Source organism: Balaenoptera physalus (assembly GCF_965194825.1).
Source record: "Balaenoptera physalus genome assembly, chromosome: 14".
Lineage (NCBI taxonomy): Eukaryota > Metazoa > Chordata > Mammalia > Artiodactyla > Balaenopteridae > Balaenoptera > Balaenoptera physalus.
Window position 1 is genome coordinate 54,195,953 of NC_138893.1, and position 17,514 is coordinate 54,213,466.

Here is a 17,514-nt window from a genome sequence, read left to right on the forward strand (position 1 = left end):
CCATTTCCCTGAGATGGCGCTTCCAATCCTTAGCTGGGTTGTTCATCAGAATGAAATATGGAGATGGTTTGCTTGTAGACTCGCCCCAACTGCAGAGTCGGGCAGCAGAGGAAGAGGGACCAGTAGGGAATCGTGACTCTCTTTGTGATGGAAGGTAAAATGTAAGGCTTATGGGGCATACGTGGGGAAAAGGTCTAAGAATACATCTTTAATCATAATAATAAAAGTATTAGCTTTACCTCTTGAGTGCCTACTCTAAGCCAGGAAGTGCTATCCACTTTCCAACTGTCATCTCACACAGTATAGGTATCTGTAATTCCAATATAGATACCTATATCTGCAATATAGGTATCTTTACCTCTGTCTGGCAGATGAGAAAGAGGTTCAGAGAAGTTGAACTTATTCTTCAGATGTGTGCATAAATGCCTCTGCCATATGTTCTCATAGGTTCTGAATGTGCCCTATCAAAACATTCAGTGCAGTGTACTGATTTTCCCTGTTGTCTGTCTCATCCATTATATTCTCAGCACCTTGAGGGAAAGATCCATGCCCATTTTACTTGCTGTTATATCCCACACCCAGGAGTAGATGCACAGTAGATAAATGTTTGTTGAGAGGAAGGAAGGAAGCAAGGAAGCCAGCCTAAGCTTACTCAAGTGATAAGTGGTATCACCTGACTGTCCTTCAGCTTTCTCCTTTAAGCCCATGGTTCACAGGGCAGGTCAGGCGATGGAAGGAGACTGTCCATTTGTTTTCTCTGGATAAAGAGACAACCACACAAAACCATCTACTCCCAGGTGCCACTGCAGGACCTCCTGAGGATGTCTGTTGTTATTCTTTTCTACTTCTGCCTCCCTCTCTGGCTCCTGAAATGGCCTGTCTTTTCCCAACTCTTTTGTCGTTTCCTTGACCTACGCAAACTTGCATTCAAGAGACATTTAGTAAATATTTACTCATTGATTCATTCAATCCTCAAGTACGCAGTTCCAGGGTAGCACAGTTCAATTACAGCACCTGACAAAGCTCTCTTTCTTGACTTATTGACTTGCTTCCAAGAGAATTAAATATTGGTTTTACAGCACACTTGTGGAAATACCATCTGCAGTTGTTGAACCCTCTGTAAATACATTCACCCAGGTCTGTCTGGAGTATCATTTAGTACTGTTCAAAAACCATGTAGCCTAATGTGGAGGGAGGCTTCTAGGAAAGCAGACATGGAGTTGGGACAGCACACTTAGCGATCCCAGGTGGAAGTAGTTGTGAGAAGCCGACTTCAGAAATTCTCAAGTCCTCTCTCAAGGGATCTCCCCACTGCAGTGTGTCTCCTGCCTGGCTGCATATTTGAATCACTGGAGTTTTAAAATAAAGGTTTTATTATTATTTAGGTATGGCAAGGTCAGCAGATCAGGAGACGACTGCCTTTGAATAGGTAGTTCGTTATGCTCCTAGATCCCAAGAGGAGGGGGGCACATTATGCTGGGGTAGGGCACACAGGAAAGCCCCAGGTTTAGGCAGGAGAAATGGCAGGGAGGGGAGAAACATGGGCAAGAGCCTTTATTTTGGGTTCTGCAGGAAGGAACAAGTGAGGCAGGCTAGGCAGATTAAGGATTGGCTAGTTTGAATAATTTCAACAGGCTCCGGGGCAAAGGGGCTGTCTCTAGTTGTCTGGCACCTGGCCCTGGGGTGATTAGGGCAGTGGATAGTGGTCCCGAATGTGGGAGTCCCATTAAAGGACGTGGTTGGGGTATGGACTCTGGACTGGTTAGTTTGCATGTGAAAGGTGTGCTCACTGCAGGTTGTTTGCTATCCCTAGGAATTAGCTTACCCTAGGAGGGGCAGGCCCTCCAGGATCAGCCAGGGCCCAGATGTCAAAGCCTCAGAAAATAAACAACATGGTTAATATAAGTGGTTGAAGGAGGGACACTATTTAAGAGTTGTGATGCTTATACCCTATCCTCCGGAGATTATGATGGAACAGGTCTGGGATTGAGCCTGGCAACTGTTATTTTTCAAAGCTCCACTGGTGATTCTAATGTGCAGCTAGGATTGCAAGCCACACCTTAGCATGTATGCCACTGAAAGGTCCGTATGTTTCTCCACTTTTATTAATTGAAGAACATGTCCTTTGCATAGTATACCAAGTTTGCAACAAATCATGGATGCCTAAGAACTAGTTAATTAAATTCATTTGATAATAATTGCGTTATCTTTCATTTCAGGCCTCCAACCAGGGAGACCTTCCATCCTCCTCCACCTGTTCCACCCAGAGGTCGCTGATTCTACCTCCTAAAGCCTGCCTACTTTGGGACCTTGAGACTTGTGGTTTTCAGCCTGTTAATGATGTCTTCATGTTGAGTTTTATGGCCTGACTGCTGACCTTAAGACCCTATCTCATTGCTGATATTGTTGCGGCCCTGCTGGTCTGGGCTTTCCTTGAAGAAGATATTATTAAGGCACAAAGAGGTGAAACTAAGGACTTCATTCACCATCATCAAGTATATTGATCCCTATTCTTGTTTGCCAAGAGGATGACGACTTAATTGGAATACTTACCTCTAATTTGGCATGTCAGGAGCCTGAAAAGATTGTTCAGAAATGTACATTACAAGTGATTTTACTGAAATGCACTTATATTAGGTCTTACTTATTTGCTAGTCCAATCTAATTTCTAGAAGTGATTATGATTTGACTTACAGTATCCAAGTAAGAAGATATGTCCTAATTTTTAAATGATTCTTCAGCTTTTCTGTAGCTTCAGGAGGGTGTTTAAATGCCAGGGCTGGTCACATACAACAAACTCAAAAGGACTTTAGAGAGGGATTAGTCCTAACTCCTTTTATATAGAAGGCAAATCTGAGGTTTCACAGAAGCCCGGAACCAAGAATACTCAGTTGGTTAGAGGAAGAGGTGGGTCTAGAATCAGGACCTGCTGATTCCAGGTCACCATACTTTCCATCTCCAAATAGCCAAGCTCTCTCCCTCAAGAAATGCCCAGATGTAGAAATTTGGTCAGTGACTGACTATTGGCCTTCCAGAAGTTTCCTCCTTCCATATCTCCCAGGTATGGGACTATCAAGTATTTGGAGCATTTATAATTCAGTATGCTTGCAAAACAGTGATGCTACCAAAGAACATCTGAAAAATGGTTGGGAACCAGAAGCTTGGGATGCCAGGGACCCCACTTATTGCTCTGCACCCTTAGATGCAGAGCAGTAGATCTTAGTTCTGGCCATAGGAGAGAGGAGGACCCTCGACTTTTACTCTGCTGAGGGGTCAGAAGAAGAAGGAGGAACTTAAAATAGAAATAGTTATCTATTTCGTTGTATACACGTTATTACCACCAGGCTTGGGAAATTTGTGCAGAGAATGTAGAGCCTTAAACATATCATTAATTTTGAGTCCCTAGCACATAAATCTACCTTCAAAGCACAGGCCCTTAATTGATGCTTAAACATACAGTAAAATTAGTATCAGACCTATTTCTTTAAAAATTGTCAGAAATCTGGTGCTTCTCCATGAAATTATTCTCCATCCCACACAAAGATATAAAAGACATACTATTAAAGATCCATTTAAGTACAGTTTTACTGGGTCCTTTTGTAATGATTAATGGTTCTTTTTCAATCAAATTCCTCAGTCCAGCAAACAAGGACTTATTGAAGTTAATAGCTTCTGAGATCTTGGGTTTTTGTTTTTCTGTTTTTTTTGTTTTGTTTTGTTTTTTCCTGACATAAAATACACTATTGGCGCTGGCCATTAAGAGAGTATTTGTGGAAATTTTACCTACCACAATGCCTGGCACATAGTAGCCATTTTGTAATGGTCCCTTTACTCTCCTTGTCACTTATCTGGGAGAAATAGGGTAACATGAGATAAAAGGAGAACGAGAAATACAAGGTTGGTATGGTTATCCTTCCCCTTATTGATAGTCTCTGTTTTAAGTACATTTGATCTTGATAAAAGCTATACTTTTAAAGATATTTAGTACCTCTAAGCTCCCTTTTGGATGCTAAATTTAGATTTTTTTTTTTTTACATTCTTTGATTAACAAGCATTTAGATCAGTAACATGGCAAAACCTACTGCCAGCCAATGGTGTTACCATCTTTGTATGCACATCACTGTGCAATATTGGAATATTTTATTGCATTTTTATTCTTATATGAAAATAAGTGGAAAACATAAAATTGAAAGTGCTTATGAGATACCTGGGTTTCATAAATGTGACACACACTTGAGACACAGAAGGAAATGATCAGGAGTGCCAAGTCAAAATGACAAGTCTTAAATCCTCATTGAATGTTCACTGAACATCCAAAATGATTGGTTGTGTGTAAAAGTAAAAGAGGAAAATGAAATATTTGGATGAAACACTGGGACCACGTTATCAAAGAATGTCTCTAATGCCCGGGTGAAATTTTTCATTCTCTAGAAACAGAACCATCCATTATAATGTAAATTTATTCAGCTTCTACACACTCAACTTTTGTATACATTTTTAGGAATACATTATGTAACAAAACCATGAATTTAAATACAATGAGAATCAGAAACTAAATTGTAGCTAGGTGTCCAAAGAGACAGTTAAAAAGTTCTCTATATGATGCCTTGGGAGACAGCTGTGCGGCCACCATCCTGCCCCAAGATTTTACAAACTGGCTCAATAGACAGTGAAGCTATTGGTCATATTCACTGCCATTGCCTTTGCCTCTAACCGTGCAAGGTGCATTGTCCTCCAGTTCCCAGGCCAGCACTGTTCCTTCATCTTATATTAAAACCTGTGAGTAGACAACCCAACTATATGAGCAACACAGTATGAATACTGAGAGACTCTGAACAGGAGGTTTGTGTTGCAATCAAATAATTTAACTTGACGTATTTAATGATGTGAATAATCCCTAATGCTTTGCCATAATTAGGCAAAGTAATAGTATGTAAATGACTTCAATAAATATTTTTACAAGTCAAGCTAAGTTACCTACCCTCTCCCCCTCTTTTGTCTTACTTTGTTATTAAAAAAGAGAGATCCTACTCTGTCCTACATCACCTCAATAGCTTGGATTTTTAGATCCCTCTCCCATTTGCCCCTGGAAGTAAGTTGGTTTTCTGTGCTGTCTTTCAAAGCATAGTGTGTGGTTTTGCAGCTGGTTGGCTGAGGAAGCATTAGTAACAGATTTATTTCTAAGAAAGACAAGTAGCTAATTTGGATAACTCTAGAAGATTCATCCTAAAAATCAATCCTCAAGTTTGAGGAATCTTCCTGTATAAATATTTGCTTTGGTTTGATAAATAGTGTTCTATTCATTTCCAAGTGAGTTATTAAGAATATAAAATGGCCTTCCTCATTCATTCCTGATGGCCAGATACTATCTTCACCAGAGTGGTAAGAGGATGAGTAGGAGGTTGAAAGATGTATTCTGAATTCTGAGGCAAAACTCAGAATTAGTTTTCTCATAGAAACTGTAATAAATAGGTTCCTTGGTGAGCTCACCAGAGCCCATTTAACCCACAATATAGGAGAAAATGTCTTAGCTAGCCATGCAGTAAGAGTTAGCATGATGTAGAGAAAGAACATGGCTTGGAAGTCAGGAAACCTGGATTTTATTTTGGACTGCTGCTGACTTGCTGAACTCACTTAACTTGACTCCCCATCATCTGTGAAGTAAAATGTTTTGTGTTTAATAATAACCCAGGTCCCTTTACCTCTTTAAGTTTAGGACTAAGGCAAGGGGTAGGGAATACCTCATTCTGATGAAGGAGGGAGACAACCTTACTAGACTCACCACCTAATTAGCAAGGGATCTTATTATGTGGCAACTCCCATTCCATGCCCTGTATCAGTGTTATGACAGATCAGTTAAAAGAAATGTGTCAGAAACAGTGAGATGGGAACTGTACAAAGAAATTAATAACTTTAGTTGCTCTTTGGTCTAAGAACCAATGTTTTAAGTGATTGCTTCCTAAAGAAAGAATTCAGAACAATTATAAAATTCTTCAGTATCTAGAACACTTCATCTAGAACAGAAAAGGTAGAGGTAGAAGGTGGTAAATAGCAATAGAAAAGTAGGTTACTAGCAAGACAAACATAACAAAGTAGAAAGAAGAAATAAAATTTCAAAGAAAAGGTAGCTGAGGATGGAAATCAGAAGATATGTTGTCATCTATAGACCAAGACTTTTGATGATCATGTTTATCAAGAATAAGAATAAACGGTTGAAATTCAGGTTTTCTGGATGATTTGCTGGTCATAAACTCTTTAACCAATTGAGTCTTATTAGAACTACCATGAAAAAGAAGTTGTATAGCCATTTGGGAGGGGTTTCCTTTCACTGGCATTTTCCCCTTCAACCTTTTTGGTGTCAGGGAATGAGATCATTAATCTAGATGAAGAAACTGATGAAATAAGATTTATCAATGTTTTACACTCTCCAGTTTGGCAGAACAACACTGATGTTGATGGTGCCCCTGAGTCCTAACAATTTTTGAGCCCTGAGGGTCATCAGCCTCCAAGAATCTTTGAAGCCATATTCCTTTTCCTCTAATCAGTTATTTTATCTCCTATTCCTTCTTCCCAAGCCTACTGTTATCAGACTTTTATCCCCTAAAGCCATTTATCATCATCATTTCCTAGTACCTACCAGAGTTCCTGGCACATAATAGATGCTCAATAAATATTCCTTGAATTAATGGCCCTACATGCTCTTCCCTCCATTAGACTTTCCCAAATACTCCACCAAAATAGGGTCTGATTTTCTCTCCTCGCCCATTGCTCTTTTTTTTTGAGAACAGTGGGAAATTTGTTTCATGTTTTAGTAAATTCATATTAGTCTTGAAGAGAAATGCCAATCAGTGTAAATAATCAATGCAAAGTTCAGAACTTTCCAGACATAACATTTTTCTGCTTTATAACAAAGTGAGTCACCTATACATATATGTATATACCCATATCTCCTCCCTCTTGCGTCTCCCTCCCACCCTCCCTATCCCACTCCTCTAGGTGGTCACAAAGCACCTAGCTGATCTCCCTGTGCTATGTGGCTGCTTCCCACTAGCTATCTATTTTACATTTGGTAGTGTATATATATCCATGCCACTCTCTCACTTTGTCCCAGCTTACCCTTCCCCCTCCCCATATTCTCAAGTCCATTCTCTAGTAGGTCTGCGTCTTTATTCCCATCTTGCCCCTAGGTTCTTCATGACCATTGTTTTTTGTTTTGTTTTTTTAGATTCCATATATATGTGTTAGCATATGGTATTTGTTTTTCTTTTTCTGACTTACTTCACTCTGTATGACAGACTCTAACTCCATCCACCTCACTACAAATAACTCAATTTCGTTTCTTTTTATGGCTGAGTAATATTCCATTGTATATATGTACCACATCTTCTTTATCCATTCATCTGTTGATGGACACTTAAGTTGCTTCCATGTCCTGGCTATTGTAAATAGAGCTACAATGAACATTGTGGTACATGACTCTTTTTGATTTATGGTTTTCTCAGGGTATATGCCCAGTAGTGGGATTGCTGGGTCGTATGGTAGTTCTGTTTTTAGTTTTTTAAGGAAACTCCATACTGTTCTCCATAGTGGCTGGATCAATTTACATTCCCACCAACAGTGCAAGAGGGTTCCCTTTTCTCCACACCCTCTCCAGCATTTATTGTTTGTAGATTTTTTGATGATGGCCATTCTGACCAGTGTGAGATGATATCTCATTGTAGTTTTGATTTGCATTTCTCTAATGATTAATGATGTTGAGTATCTTTTCATGTGTTTGTTGGCAACCTGTATATCTTCTTTGGAGAAATGTCTATTTAGGTCTTCTGCCCATTTTTGGATTGGGTTGTTTGTTTTTTTGATACTGAGCTTCATGAGCTGCTTGTTAATTTTGGAGATTAATCCTTTGTCAGTTGCTTCATTTGCAAATATTTTCTCCCATTCTGAGGGTTGTCTTTTCGTCTTGTTTATGGTTTCCTTTGCTGTGCAAAAGCTTTTAAGTTTGATTAGGTCCCATTTGTTTATTTTTGTTTTTATTTCCATTTCTCTAGGAGGTGGGTCAAAAAGGATCTTGCTGTGATTTATGTCATAGAGTGTTCTGCCTATGTTTTCCTCTAAGAGTTTGATAGTGTCTGGCCTTACATTTAGGTCTTTAATCCATTTTGAGTTTATTTTTGTGTATGGTGTTAGGGAGTGTTCTAATTTCATTCTTTTACATGTAGCTGTTCAGTTTTCCCAGCACCACTTATTGAAGAGGCTGTCTCTTCTCCATTGTATATTTTTGCCTCCTTTATGAAAAATAAGGTGACCATATGTGTGTGGGTTTATCTCTGGGCTTTCTATCCTGTTCCATTGATGTATATTTCTGTTTTTGTGCCAGTACCATACTGTCTTGATCACTGTAGCTTTGTAGTATAGTCTGAAGTCCAGGAGCCTGATTCCTCCAGCTCCATTTTTCTTTCTCAAGATTGCTTTGGCTATTCGGGTTTTTTTGTGTTTCCATACAAATTGTGAAATTTTTTGTTCTAGTTCTGTGAAAAATGCCATTGGTAGTTTGATAGGGATTGCATTGAATCTGTACATTGCTTTGGGTAGTATAGTCATTTTCACAATGTTGATTCTTCCAATCCAAGAACATGGTATATCTCTCCATCTGTTTGTATCATCTTTAATTTCTTTCATCAATGTCTTATAGTTTTCTGCATACAGGTCTTTTGTCTCCTTAGGTAGGTTTATTCCTAAATATTTTATTCTTTTTGTTGCAATGGTAAATGGGAGTGTTTCCTTAATTTCTCTTTCACATTTTTCATCATTAGTGTATAGGGATGCAAGAGATTTCTGTGCATTAATTTTGTATCCTGCTACTTTACCAAATTCATTGATTAGCTCTAGTAGTTTTCTGGTAGCATCTTTAGGAGTCTCTATGTATAGTATCATGTCATCTCCAAACAGTGACAGCTTTACTTCTTTTCCGATTTGGATTCCTTTTATTTCTTTTTCTTCTCTGATTGCTGTGGCTAAAACTTCCAAAACTATGTTGAATAATAGTGGTGAGAGTGTCGCCCATTGCTCTTATTGCCTATCGAACATTTGCAGAGTTGGTCACATTTTGTGCAGTTCTTTTTTTGTACACTATAATCCCTGTTCTCTTCTATGTGTGTAATGTTTCCTGGTTTTAGGTCTACACTCCCCAAATGAATACTTCATACTTTTTCTTGTGTCCTCCCCACCCCCAAGTAATTGCTAACCTAGAGCTCCTGACGACACCTAGCAAATGCTTCCTGCCTCAAATCTGTGGAGGCTGGTGATGGATGTTTAAGCAAGAGACTACTCATCCATCTTAATTCAGCACTTACACTACTTGTTCTTCAATTGCCCATCATCACTTGATTCAAAACTGTGATTATTCATTCACAGAGCATTTACTGAGCTTCCACTATGAGCAAGTCACTGTGCTAGGTGCTCTGGCGGATATACAAAGATGTATAAGACGCCTCCTTTGATTTCTATTGCAATTACTGGCATATGATTCATTCAGCAATTAATCATGTACTGCCTTGTGATGCCTCTTAGACTATCTAGAAAGTGTTCTTTAAATTATTCTATGCTATTTGACTTTTTACTTATGAATGTCTTCAGTAAATGGTTATTGAATGTCTATGATGTGACAAGCACTGTCCCAGCAGCTGGGACAGATATAAACAAATAGTAGTACAGTACTTTGTTGGCTGCCATCAACAAAGGTCAGAATGTAGTACAGAAGAGGAAATGGGACTATGGTAGTTATGACATAAATGCAACTGGAATCCTGAAGAAGGGATGCTCTACTTCCTGAGGGCATCATGCAAGGTTTCACTAAAGAGGTCATCCATTTAGGCCTGGAAAACGAGTAACAAAGTTTGTCCATTCACTTCCATCCTAGGGAAAGGGAAATCAAAGAATCTGAAAAAGAGTGGATATATGTATATGTATAACTGATTCACTTTGCTGTAAGCAGAAACTAACACAACATTGTAAATCAACTATACTCCAATAAGAAAAAAAAAAAAAAAAGAGCAAAGGCACAGAGGTATAAAAGAACCTGGTGTATTTGGGAAATATAGGGCTATAGCCTGAGGTAGAAGAGATCAGTGGGAGGTGAAGCTGAGGAGATAAATTGGGGTCCGATTCTGCAGCTGCATGTTAACAGGAGTATACTTTAGGAAGGATTTTTTTTTTTCCTGATTACACATGTAGCACATACTCACGTGCAAATATTTGTAGGCATGTGCAATGTTAATGGTTTGAGTCATGATCTTTCAGATTGTCTTCTATGGGTAGACTAATATTCAAAATGGAATCATACTGTCTATTTTCAAGTGTTTTCACTTAAAATTATCTCTTGACTATCATTCCATGCCAGTCATACAAGTCTATTTCTTTTTCTTTTTTTAATTAATTTATTTAATTTATTTTATTTTTTGGCTGCGTTGGGTCTTCATTGCTGCGTGCAGGCTTTCTCTAGATGCGGTGAGCAGGGGCTACTCTTCATTGCGGTGCGCGGGTTTCTCATTGCGGTGGCTTCTCTTGTTGCGAAGCACAGGCTCTAGGCGTGCGGGCTTCAGTAGTTGTGGCACAAGGGCTCAGTAGTTGTGGCTCACAGGCACTAGAGCACAGGCTCAGTAGTTGTGGCGCATGGGCTTAGTTACTCCGCGGCATGTGGGATCTTCCCGAACCAGGGCTCGAACCCGTGTCCCCTGCATTGGCAGGCGGATTCTTAACCACTGCGCCACCAGGGAAGCTCCTATATTTCATTTCTTAAAATGACTGTATGGATGGTAGTCCATGAGTAGTAAGAAAGACTGATTCTGGAACCAGATGCTTGGCTCCAGTCCTTCAGCAACCACTTAAACCCCCCACCCCCCAGGCTTCAGCGATCATTGCTGTAAAATGAACATACAGTGCCTGTTGCATAAGGATTGAGTCAATACATGTGAAGTACTCAGTGCCTGGCAGATGAAAATCTTAGCTGTGATTCCTTGATTTATGTAAACAATATTCAAGGAGTGTTTTAAGCAAGAGAGTGATATAATCAGGTTTCTTTTTAGAAGACTCACTGGCACCCGTTGGGGAGGATAAACAGGGTGGGAAGATTGGTGATAGGGATCCTGGTCGGAGGCTGCTGTAATACATCGTGAGTGAGGTGTAGAAGATTGGCTGTTACTGGCAGAGGAGAGGAAAAATAAATTCTTGATACCTTTCTAAGATAACAAATGCTAGAAACTGTTGCCTGCTGATGGCTGAGAGATGGAGACAATCCGACTCCAGCTTCCAGAGTTTTGGCTTAGAGGACTGTGTAGATGGTGGTGCCATATTCATGTATATATTTGACAAATATCTTTTGAGTTTCCACTATGGGCCTGACACAGTTCTAGTATATGTCAGTGAACAGGATCTCTGCTTAGGAGAAAAGCTTAGATTCTAAGAGGTGTTTATATCTGTGCACGGGAGACCCAACAAACAATAAATAAACAAATAAACGAACAAGAATTTCAACAAGACTGAAATAAATATTCAGTAAATATTCACTGACTTTAAGACACTCATCCAACCCGATACCAGTTTAACAATCTCCCTTAATGACGATTATAGAGCTGGTGATTCATTCCCGGCGGGAGCCGAGCTCTTTGTGAGGGCTACTTGATCCGATCCCCACCGAGAGGCGGCAGGTCAGACCATTACCCGACTTCACAGCCGAGGCAAATGAGGCCAGGAAGAGTAAAGCGTTTTGACCTAGGTCGCACAAGTCGAATGGAGGCGGCTTAGGCCCTGCGACGCGGGCCAGGCACCCGCGAGGGGCGCGAGGCCGGGGCCACTGTGCGCGCCGCCTCTCTCACGACCCAGGGGCGACCGGCGGGAGGGCCGGGCCCTCGCGCGGTCCTCCGGGGCTGCGGGGTCGCGCCTCTCGGGCGGGGCGGCCGGCGGCGGTTGCGGCCCCGCATCGCGAGGCACTTCCGGCGTGTGCCGGGGTGGCCGGATGACGTGGCTGAGTCAGAGGAAGAGGCAAGGAGGAGCCGGGGGGCGGGGGAGGCTCCGGAGCGGGCGGTGACGGCGGCGGCGCGGAGGAGCCAAAAGCTGGGCCCGGGCCCCCGTGCGTCTGTCCGCGCCCCGTGGATGCGAATCGGCCGCGGCGGAGGCGGCGGCGGCGGAGGAGTCGGTGGCCCGGCGCCGGGCCGGTGGGAGCGCGGAGGATGAGGCCGCTGCCGGGCGCTGCCGGCGTGGCGGCGGCCGCCGCGCTGTTGCTGCTGCTGCTGCTGCCCCGGGCCCGGGCGGACGAGCACGAGCACACGGTGAGAATTGCTCCCGGCCGGCGCGGCCGCCTCCGCCCTCTCCCCCGGCCCACCGCCTCGGCGGGCCCGGCGCGGCCTGGAGGGCCCAGCGGCCCGGCCGAGCCCCGCGGCCGCCCGAGGGCGCCTTCCGGTTGGGCCTGGCGGAGCAGGAACCCCGGGAGCGGGGAGGAGGCCTTTTCGTGCGCTCCCGGGACAGGACTCCGTTCCCTAAGTGCGTGGGCCTCCTTACCCATCCCGGACCTAAATGGCGCCGCACCCCTGGGTCCAGGGGCCCCGGGAGACGGGAAAGAAGCGGGGTCCGAGGGTCGGGGCTCACTTGGCCGCGGGAGTGGGGGCCGCAGGCAGCCAGGCTCGGAGCTGGTGCCCCCCAGGAAAGGGAGCAGCGCCCGGGCTGCTGGGGACTACGACACGGCAGAAGATGGATGCACCACGTATTACCCGTCTTACAGTAACCAGGAAATACCCACCACTTTATGGTGCTCACCGGCCTTTTCTTCCCCCTCCTGCCCAAACCGGATTATAACCCTGGCGTGGGGACAGCCTTGATAAACTTGGGGTGAAGAGCACTTTACACGTGTACAGGCACTCAGCCACACGCGCCCGCCTGCGAGGCCTTACTTGTAACTTTCTCTTCACCCTCTTCTGGCCCCTAGCTGAGGCTCCCGTCCCGGTGGTCTCTAACTAGGCGGCTTCTGACTGCGAGGGGTCTTGAGTTTCCCAGTCCTCTTGTCTGGCTGGGAACAGTCCCTTTTGCATTTGGCCTAAAATTGATTGGCTGTTTATTTAATTGGCATTTTCCACATCAAAGCTTGGATGTTAAAACGACTCCTCTAGTGACTTTCACTTAGGGATGTAAGTCGGTGGCTTTCTGAAAGGTAGATCTGAGCAGGGTAGGAAAGTCATGTAAATTAAAGGGTGCTTGTGAGTAGTTGTGTTTTTAGGCCTTAACTAATTAATGATACGATTTTGCATGAGAGGTTGTGTGGTACTAAATCTGCAAGTCTTCTGTCATTCCTGACAAGTGAGGAAATGAAGCAACCAGACTTCTTTTCTGTAGTCGGTAGGTTAGCTGGGCTCTTATTTTAGCTAACAACAGTTCTAAACTTTTGGCGTTTCTACCTTCAGTCGCAGCCAGAAACTTCTTACCTGTATATTTTTTAAGGGACACAATCCTGAGCTGGTGACATGTTTTTGTGCTGTATTTGTGACTTGTCACCTTAAGATAATTTTGTTCACAGGTTAAACAGTTTAAAACGCTCTCTTGTTGTTTTTTCCGTCAAGTAACTTGTCTCAAAGTGTAAGAAGTGTTCATTTCCAATGGGCATTCTTTTAGCCAGTGGTTACTAATATTTTTCCAATTTTTTGAACACTTAAGGGAAGTTGCTGTGTAAAACTCAGAATTGTCTCAAGTATAGTTCCACCATACAGGCATGTAAGCTTAAGAGTAGTAGTTTACTTTTTTATCTCGTGTTTTATATAAACTACTGTAATAGGGAAAAGTACGTATTAATTAAAACTTCACAAATTGGAGGTGAATAAAAAGGTCTTAGATTAATTTACCGATTTAAAATGTAAACGCCAATTTCATTGAAATTTTATTGCCAGGAACATTTAAATTTTTTTTTAACATCTTTATTGGAGTGTAATTGCTTTACAATAGTGTGTTAGTTTCTGCTTTAACATTTAAATTTTTGAAGCCAGAAATTGAATATAAAATATTGGATAAAAGGTTTTTGAGAGAATATGACACGTATGAGAGAATTGTTGGACAAAAAAATTTAGAATCCATTTTATTTCAGTCATGTTTACATTGAACTGCTCTCACTTGGTTACCTGTTATTTTAAAAATTATAGGAAGAATAGCATTAAGATATAACTAAAAAATTTGTCATTCATATATTTTTTGGCTGTTAGCCAAAATATTTTATTTCTTACAAGTTTCTTGAAAATATTTCTTGAAAACTAGGCATTCACCTCAAGCAAATAATAATACTGAAAAGGCTATGGTCAAGTGAATTTTTTTTCCACCAAGAAGGCAGAAGTAGCTAATGAAGACAGAATGATACTGAAGGAGGAGAAAAATTGTCAAGGGAAGGTTGCTGAGTAAGTGTTTAATAAATACTTGTGGAATTGGATTATTAATTAAAGAACAATCTTTAGAAGTTAAAGTTTGCCCTTTAGATTAACTTTCTATGAAGACAGTTTCCAGATAGAAATAATAACTAATAGGGCTTTTGTAGCAATATGTGGTAGGCCCCGTTCTAAGTACTTTATATGTATTAACTCATATTTTAAACATACACTGATGATCTTGTGAGTGGTATTATGTCCTTTGAATGGATGAGGAAACGGATGCTAGAGAAGTTAAGTAACTTGCCCGAGACCACACAACCAGTACAGGTAGAGGTAGGATTTGAACTCAGGCAAACTGAATTAATAGTCTTCTACGCTCTCATAGGATATGCTCTACGGCCTTTTATCTTAAAAATAGGATAGTAATACACTTGGCATTAAATTGAATAATTCTCTGTATTGATAGTATCTTTAAGTGCTTAAATGTTTGGGTAAGTTTAGCTCCATAGTGGATTGTTACTGAGGATGTGTTTGGGTTAGCATTAAAGAGGGACAGGGCTGCAGTGGGCATGTGACCCTTGCAGTCGCTTAATGTGTGTAAGACGTAAAGACTGCTTGGTTTAACGCTGTGCCGTCACCATTTGAAATTCTTAATACTTTCTGCATTTTCATTGTGTGCTGGGCCCCACAAATTCTGTAGCTGGTCCTAAGAAGGAGCAGCTGACTACTTCATGCAATTCCAGAAAGCCCTTGATTTCTCTTACTTTACCTACTGAATTAGGATTCAGCTGACCATTTGACTCATATGGCATTTTTTATGTGCTTATTTATCCAACGCTCTTAATATTCTCAGAAGAATAATGAGAAGGAAATGTGCTGCTGACTTCTAGAGTATATACACATGTAGAATATATAAAAACGGGTTCCTTTCAGTTTTTAAAAGTTGAATCATACATGAATTACAGAACATACTGGTTTTTGTGTTTTTTTAATTAATTAATTAATTTTATATTTGGCTGTGTCGGGTCTTCGTTGCTGCACGCGGGCTTTCTCTGGTTGCAGCGAGCGGGGCTACTGTTCGTTGCAGTGCGTGGGCTTCTCATTGTGGTGGCTTTTCTTGCTGCAGAGCACGGGCTCTAGGCGCACGGGCTTCAGTAGTTGTGGCACACGGGCTCAGTAGTTGTGGTTCGCAGGCTCTAGAGCGCAGGCTCAGTAGTTGTGGCGCACGGGCTTAGTTTCTCCACGGCATGTGGGATCTTCCCGGACCAGGGCTCGAACCCGTGTCCCCTGCATTGGCAGGCGGATTCTTAACCACTGCACCACCAGGGAAGTCCCAAACATACTGTTTTAAATAAAAATTAAAGAACACTTTCATGAAAGACAGGCTCTTAATAGGTGATCGAAGGGTCATAAAAAGAACACTTTAGAGTGAGTGAAAGATGTATAGGGTATGGCTTATGCTTACTTGCTTTTCTGACAGTTGGAGTACTTGGAAACATCTAGAGTTAGATTATCACGTCTCCTAAGATTTCAAAGGACTCCATTACAAGGATTGCAAATTGAGAATCATAGAATTTTAGAACTGGAAAGACTCGAGACCATTGAATCCAACACACTTATTTTCCTAATGGCCTGAAGAGGCCCAGTGGCTGGCCCAGGGCCACAGAAAAGAGTCTGAGCTACCTGATTTCTAGTCGTTTTTTCTACCTGTCTTGAACATATAATTTCCATAGTAACACTACGTAAAAATGTCAGCGCCAAAAAACCAGTAATCAATGGCACAGGAATCTTAAAAGCATTTTATGGTTTACACTGGAGGCTTGAATTTTTTTTTTGGCTCTGTTTCCTCAAGGTCACAAAATCAAAAATTTTTTTTTCTGCGTCTGTTACATACCAGGCTCTGTGCTTGGCACAGCAAGTGGTATTTAATCAGTGCTTCTTGAGTGACTTGAGTAATTAGGGAGCTACCAGGAATAAGAATATGCAGTGTTGGAAGCATGATAACCCTACCACTTAAAGCAGTGAACAAACCCAGACGATTGTTCACTTAAGATGCATAGTCTTGGGGATGCCTGTTGTGATTTACCTAGGTTAAAACCCCATTTCTTTGTGGCCCATTGTATCTCTGGTAGGTAATATTGAAAGGACCCGATCTGTGCCTAGGATAGCCTACTCTCAACCTTTGCCATAAGCACTATTACACTACTGGCTAAAAAAAAGATGTTTTGTTTGCTTTACTTAGGCAAATGGAAGCCTTTAGTCTTTGTCTCTGTCGGGAGTATGGGAACTAGTAAAACATATGTGAAGATTTATAAAGAGGATGAGCTGTTTACTACAAGTGAATTTGTGAGTGCTTTAATATGGATCTAGTTTTAGGAAGTGTCATAATTCATTGTCCTATTTTCAGCTGTACTCCATGGTAGACTAAAAGTTTATTTAGGTACAAAGCTATTTTGAGAGGGAGAGAGCAGTTATCTCAAGAGACTATCCAGAAATACACTAATAATTTATATGTATTAGCATTCTGATATATGTGTTTTAAATAAATAAAAGACATTGAAATTATGATTTCTGAAATATTTTTCTGAACTGGAGTTTGCTTTCTCAGATATGTATTTTAAAGTAAGCATATATCTTTCCCCACATCCCATAAAATGATGGCATTTGGGTGCTTAGTCTGAGCCCTCAGTCCTTTGCCTGTCTACATAAATTCTGATTTCTTTATTCGGATTTTACACGAGAAATTCAGTAACATTATCTCCTGAAGTGTTCCCTCTGAGAAAAAGTAATTCATGATCTCTATCAAGGAGGGAAACTTCTGTACCTACACTTACCCAGCACATAAACAGTATTTAAATGAGAGATCCAACATTGGTGAGTTCTTGAGAATGAAGGTCATTCCTTTTGAGATCAGAGGACAAGGAGCTTCTTAGGAAGGTTTTTTTCCTTAGGGCAGATTAAAGGCTCAAATGGAAAAGTTGTTCAGCATTCAGCACTTCCTTAGGTGCTTTGTACAGCTGTATTTTTCCCATATTCCTTCATTTAGTTTTTGCTCTTCAGTTAATGAAGCTGACTAGGGATTAGCAAAAATGTAGTCCTGAGCTTGTAAATGTGA

The 17,514-nt window shown here is 41.4% G+C and overlaps 2 protein-coding genes across 7 annotated transcripts in view; both read left to right on the forward strand.

Annotated features, from left to right (window-relative positions):
* PIK3AP1 (phosphoinositide-3-kinase adaptor protein 1) overlaps positions 1 to 6,222 on the forward strand; it is a 177,911-nt gene extending 171,689 nt beyond the window's left edge. For both annotated transcript variants that reach the window (XM_082423662.1, XM_082423663.1), the window contains exon 17: positions 2,220 to 6,222. In XM_082423662.1, the coding sequence (XP_082279788.1) occupies positions 2,220 to 2,277 (58 nt within the window). In that variant the 3' untranslated portion in view covers positions 2,278 to 6,222. The remainder of the gene's footprint in view (positions 1 to 2,219) is intronic.
* A 5,833-nt stretch (positions 6,223 to 12,055) lies between these two features.
* TM9SF3 (transmembrane 9 superfamily member 3) overlaps positions 12,056 to 17,514 on the forward strand; it is a 76,882-nt gene continuing 71,423 nt past the window's right edge. For 3 of the 5 annotated variants that reach the window (XR_014253090.1, XM_082423723.1, XM_082423724.1), the window contains exon 1: positions 12,057 to 12,326. Coding sequence is in view for 3 of the 5 variants with exons in the window: in XM_082423723.1 (XP_082279849.1) it covers positions 12,228 to 12,326 (99 nt within the window). In the remaining 2 variants the exon portion in view is untranslated. Of the gene's footprint in view, positions 12,327 to 17,514 lie in introns of all 5 variants that reach the window. The other 2 variants (XR_014253089.1, XM_082423722.1) reach the window with 2 other exon arrangements.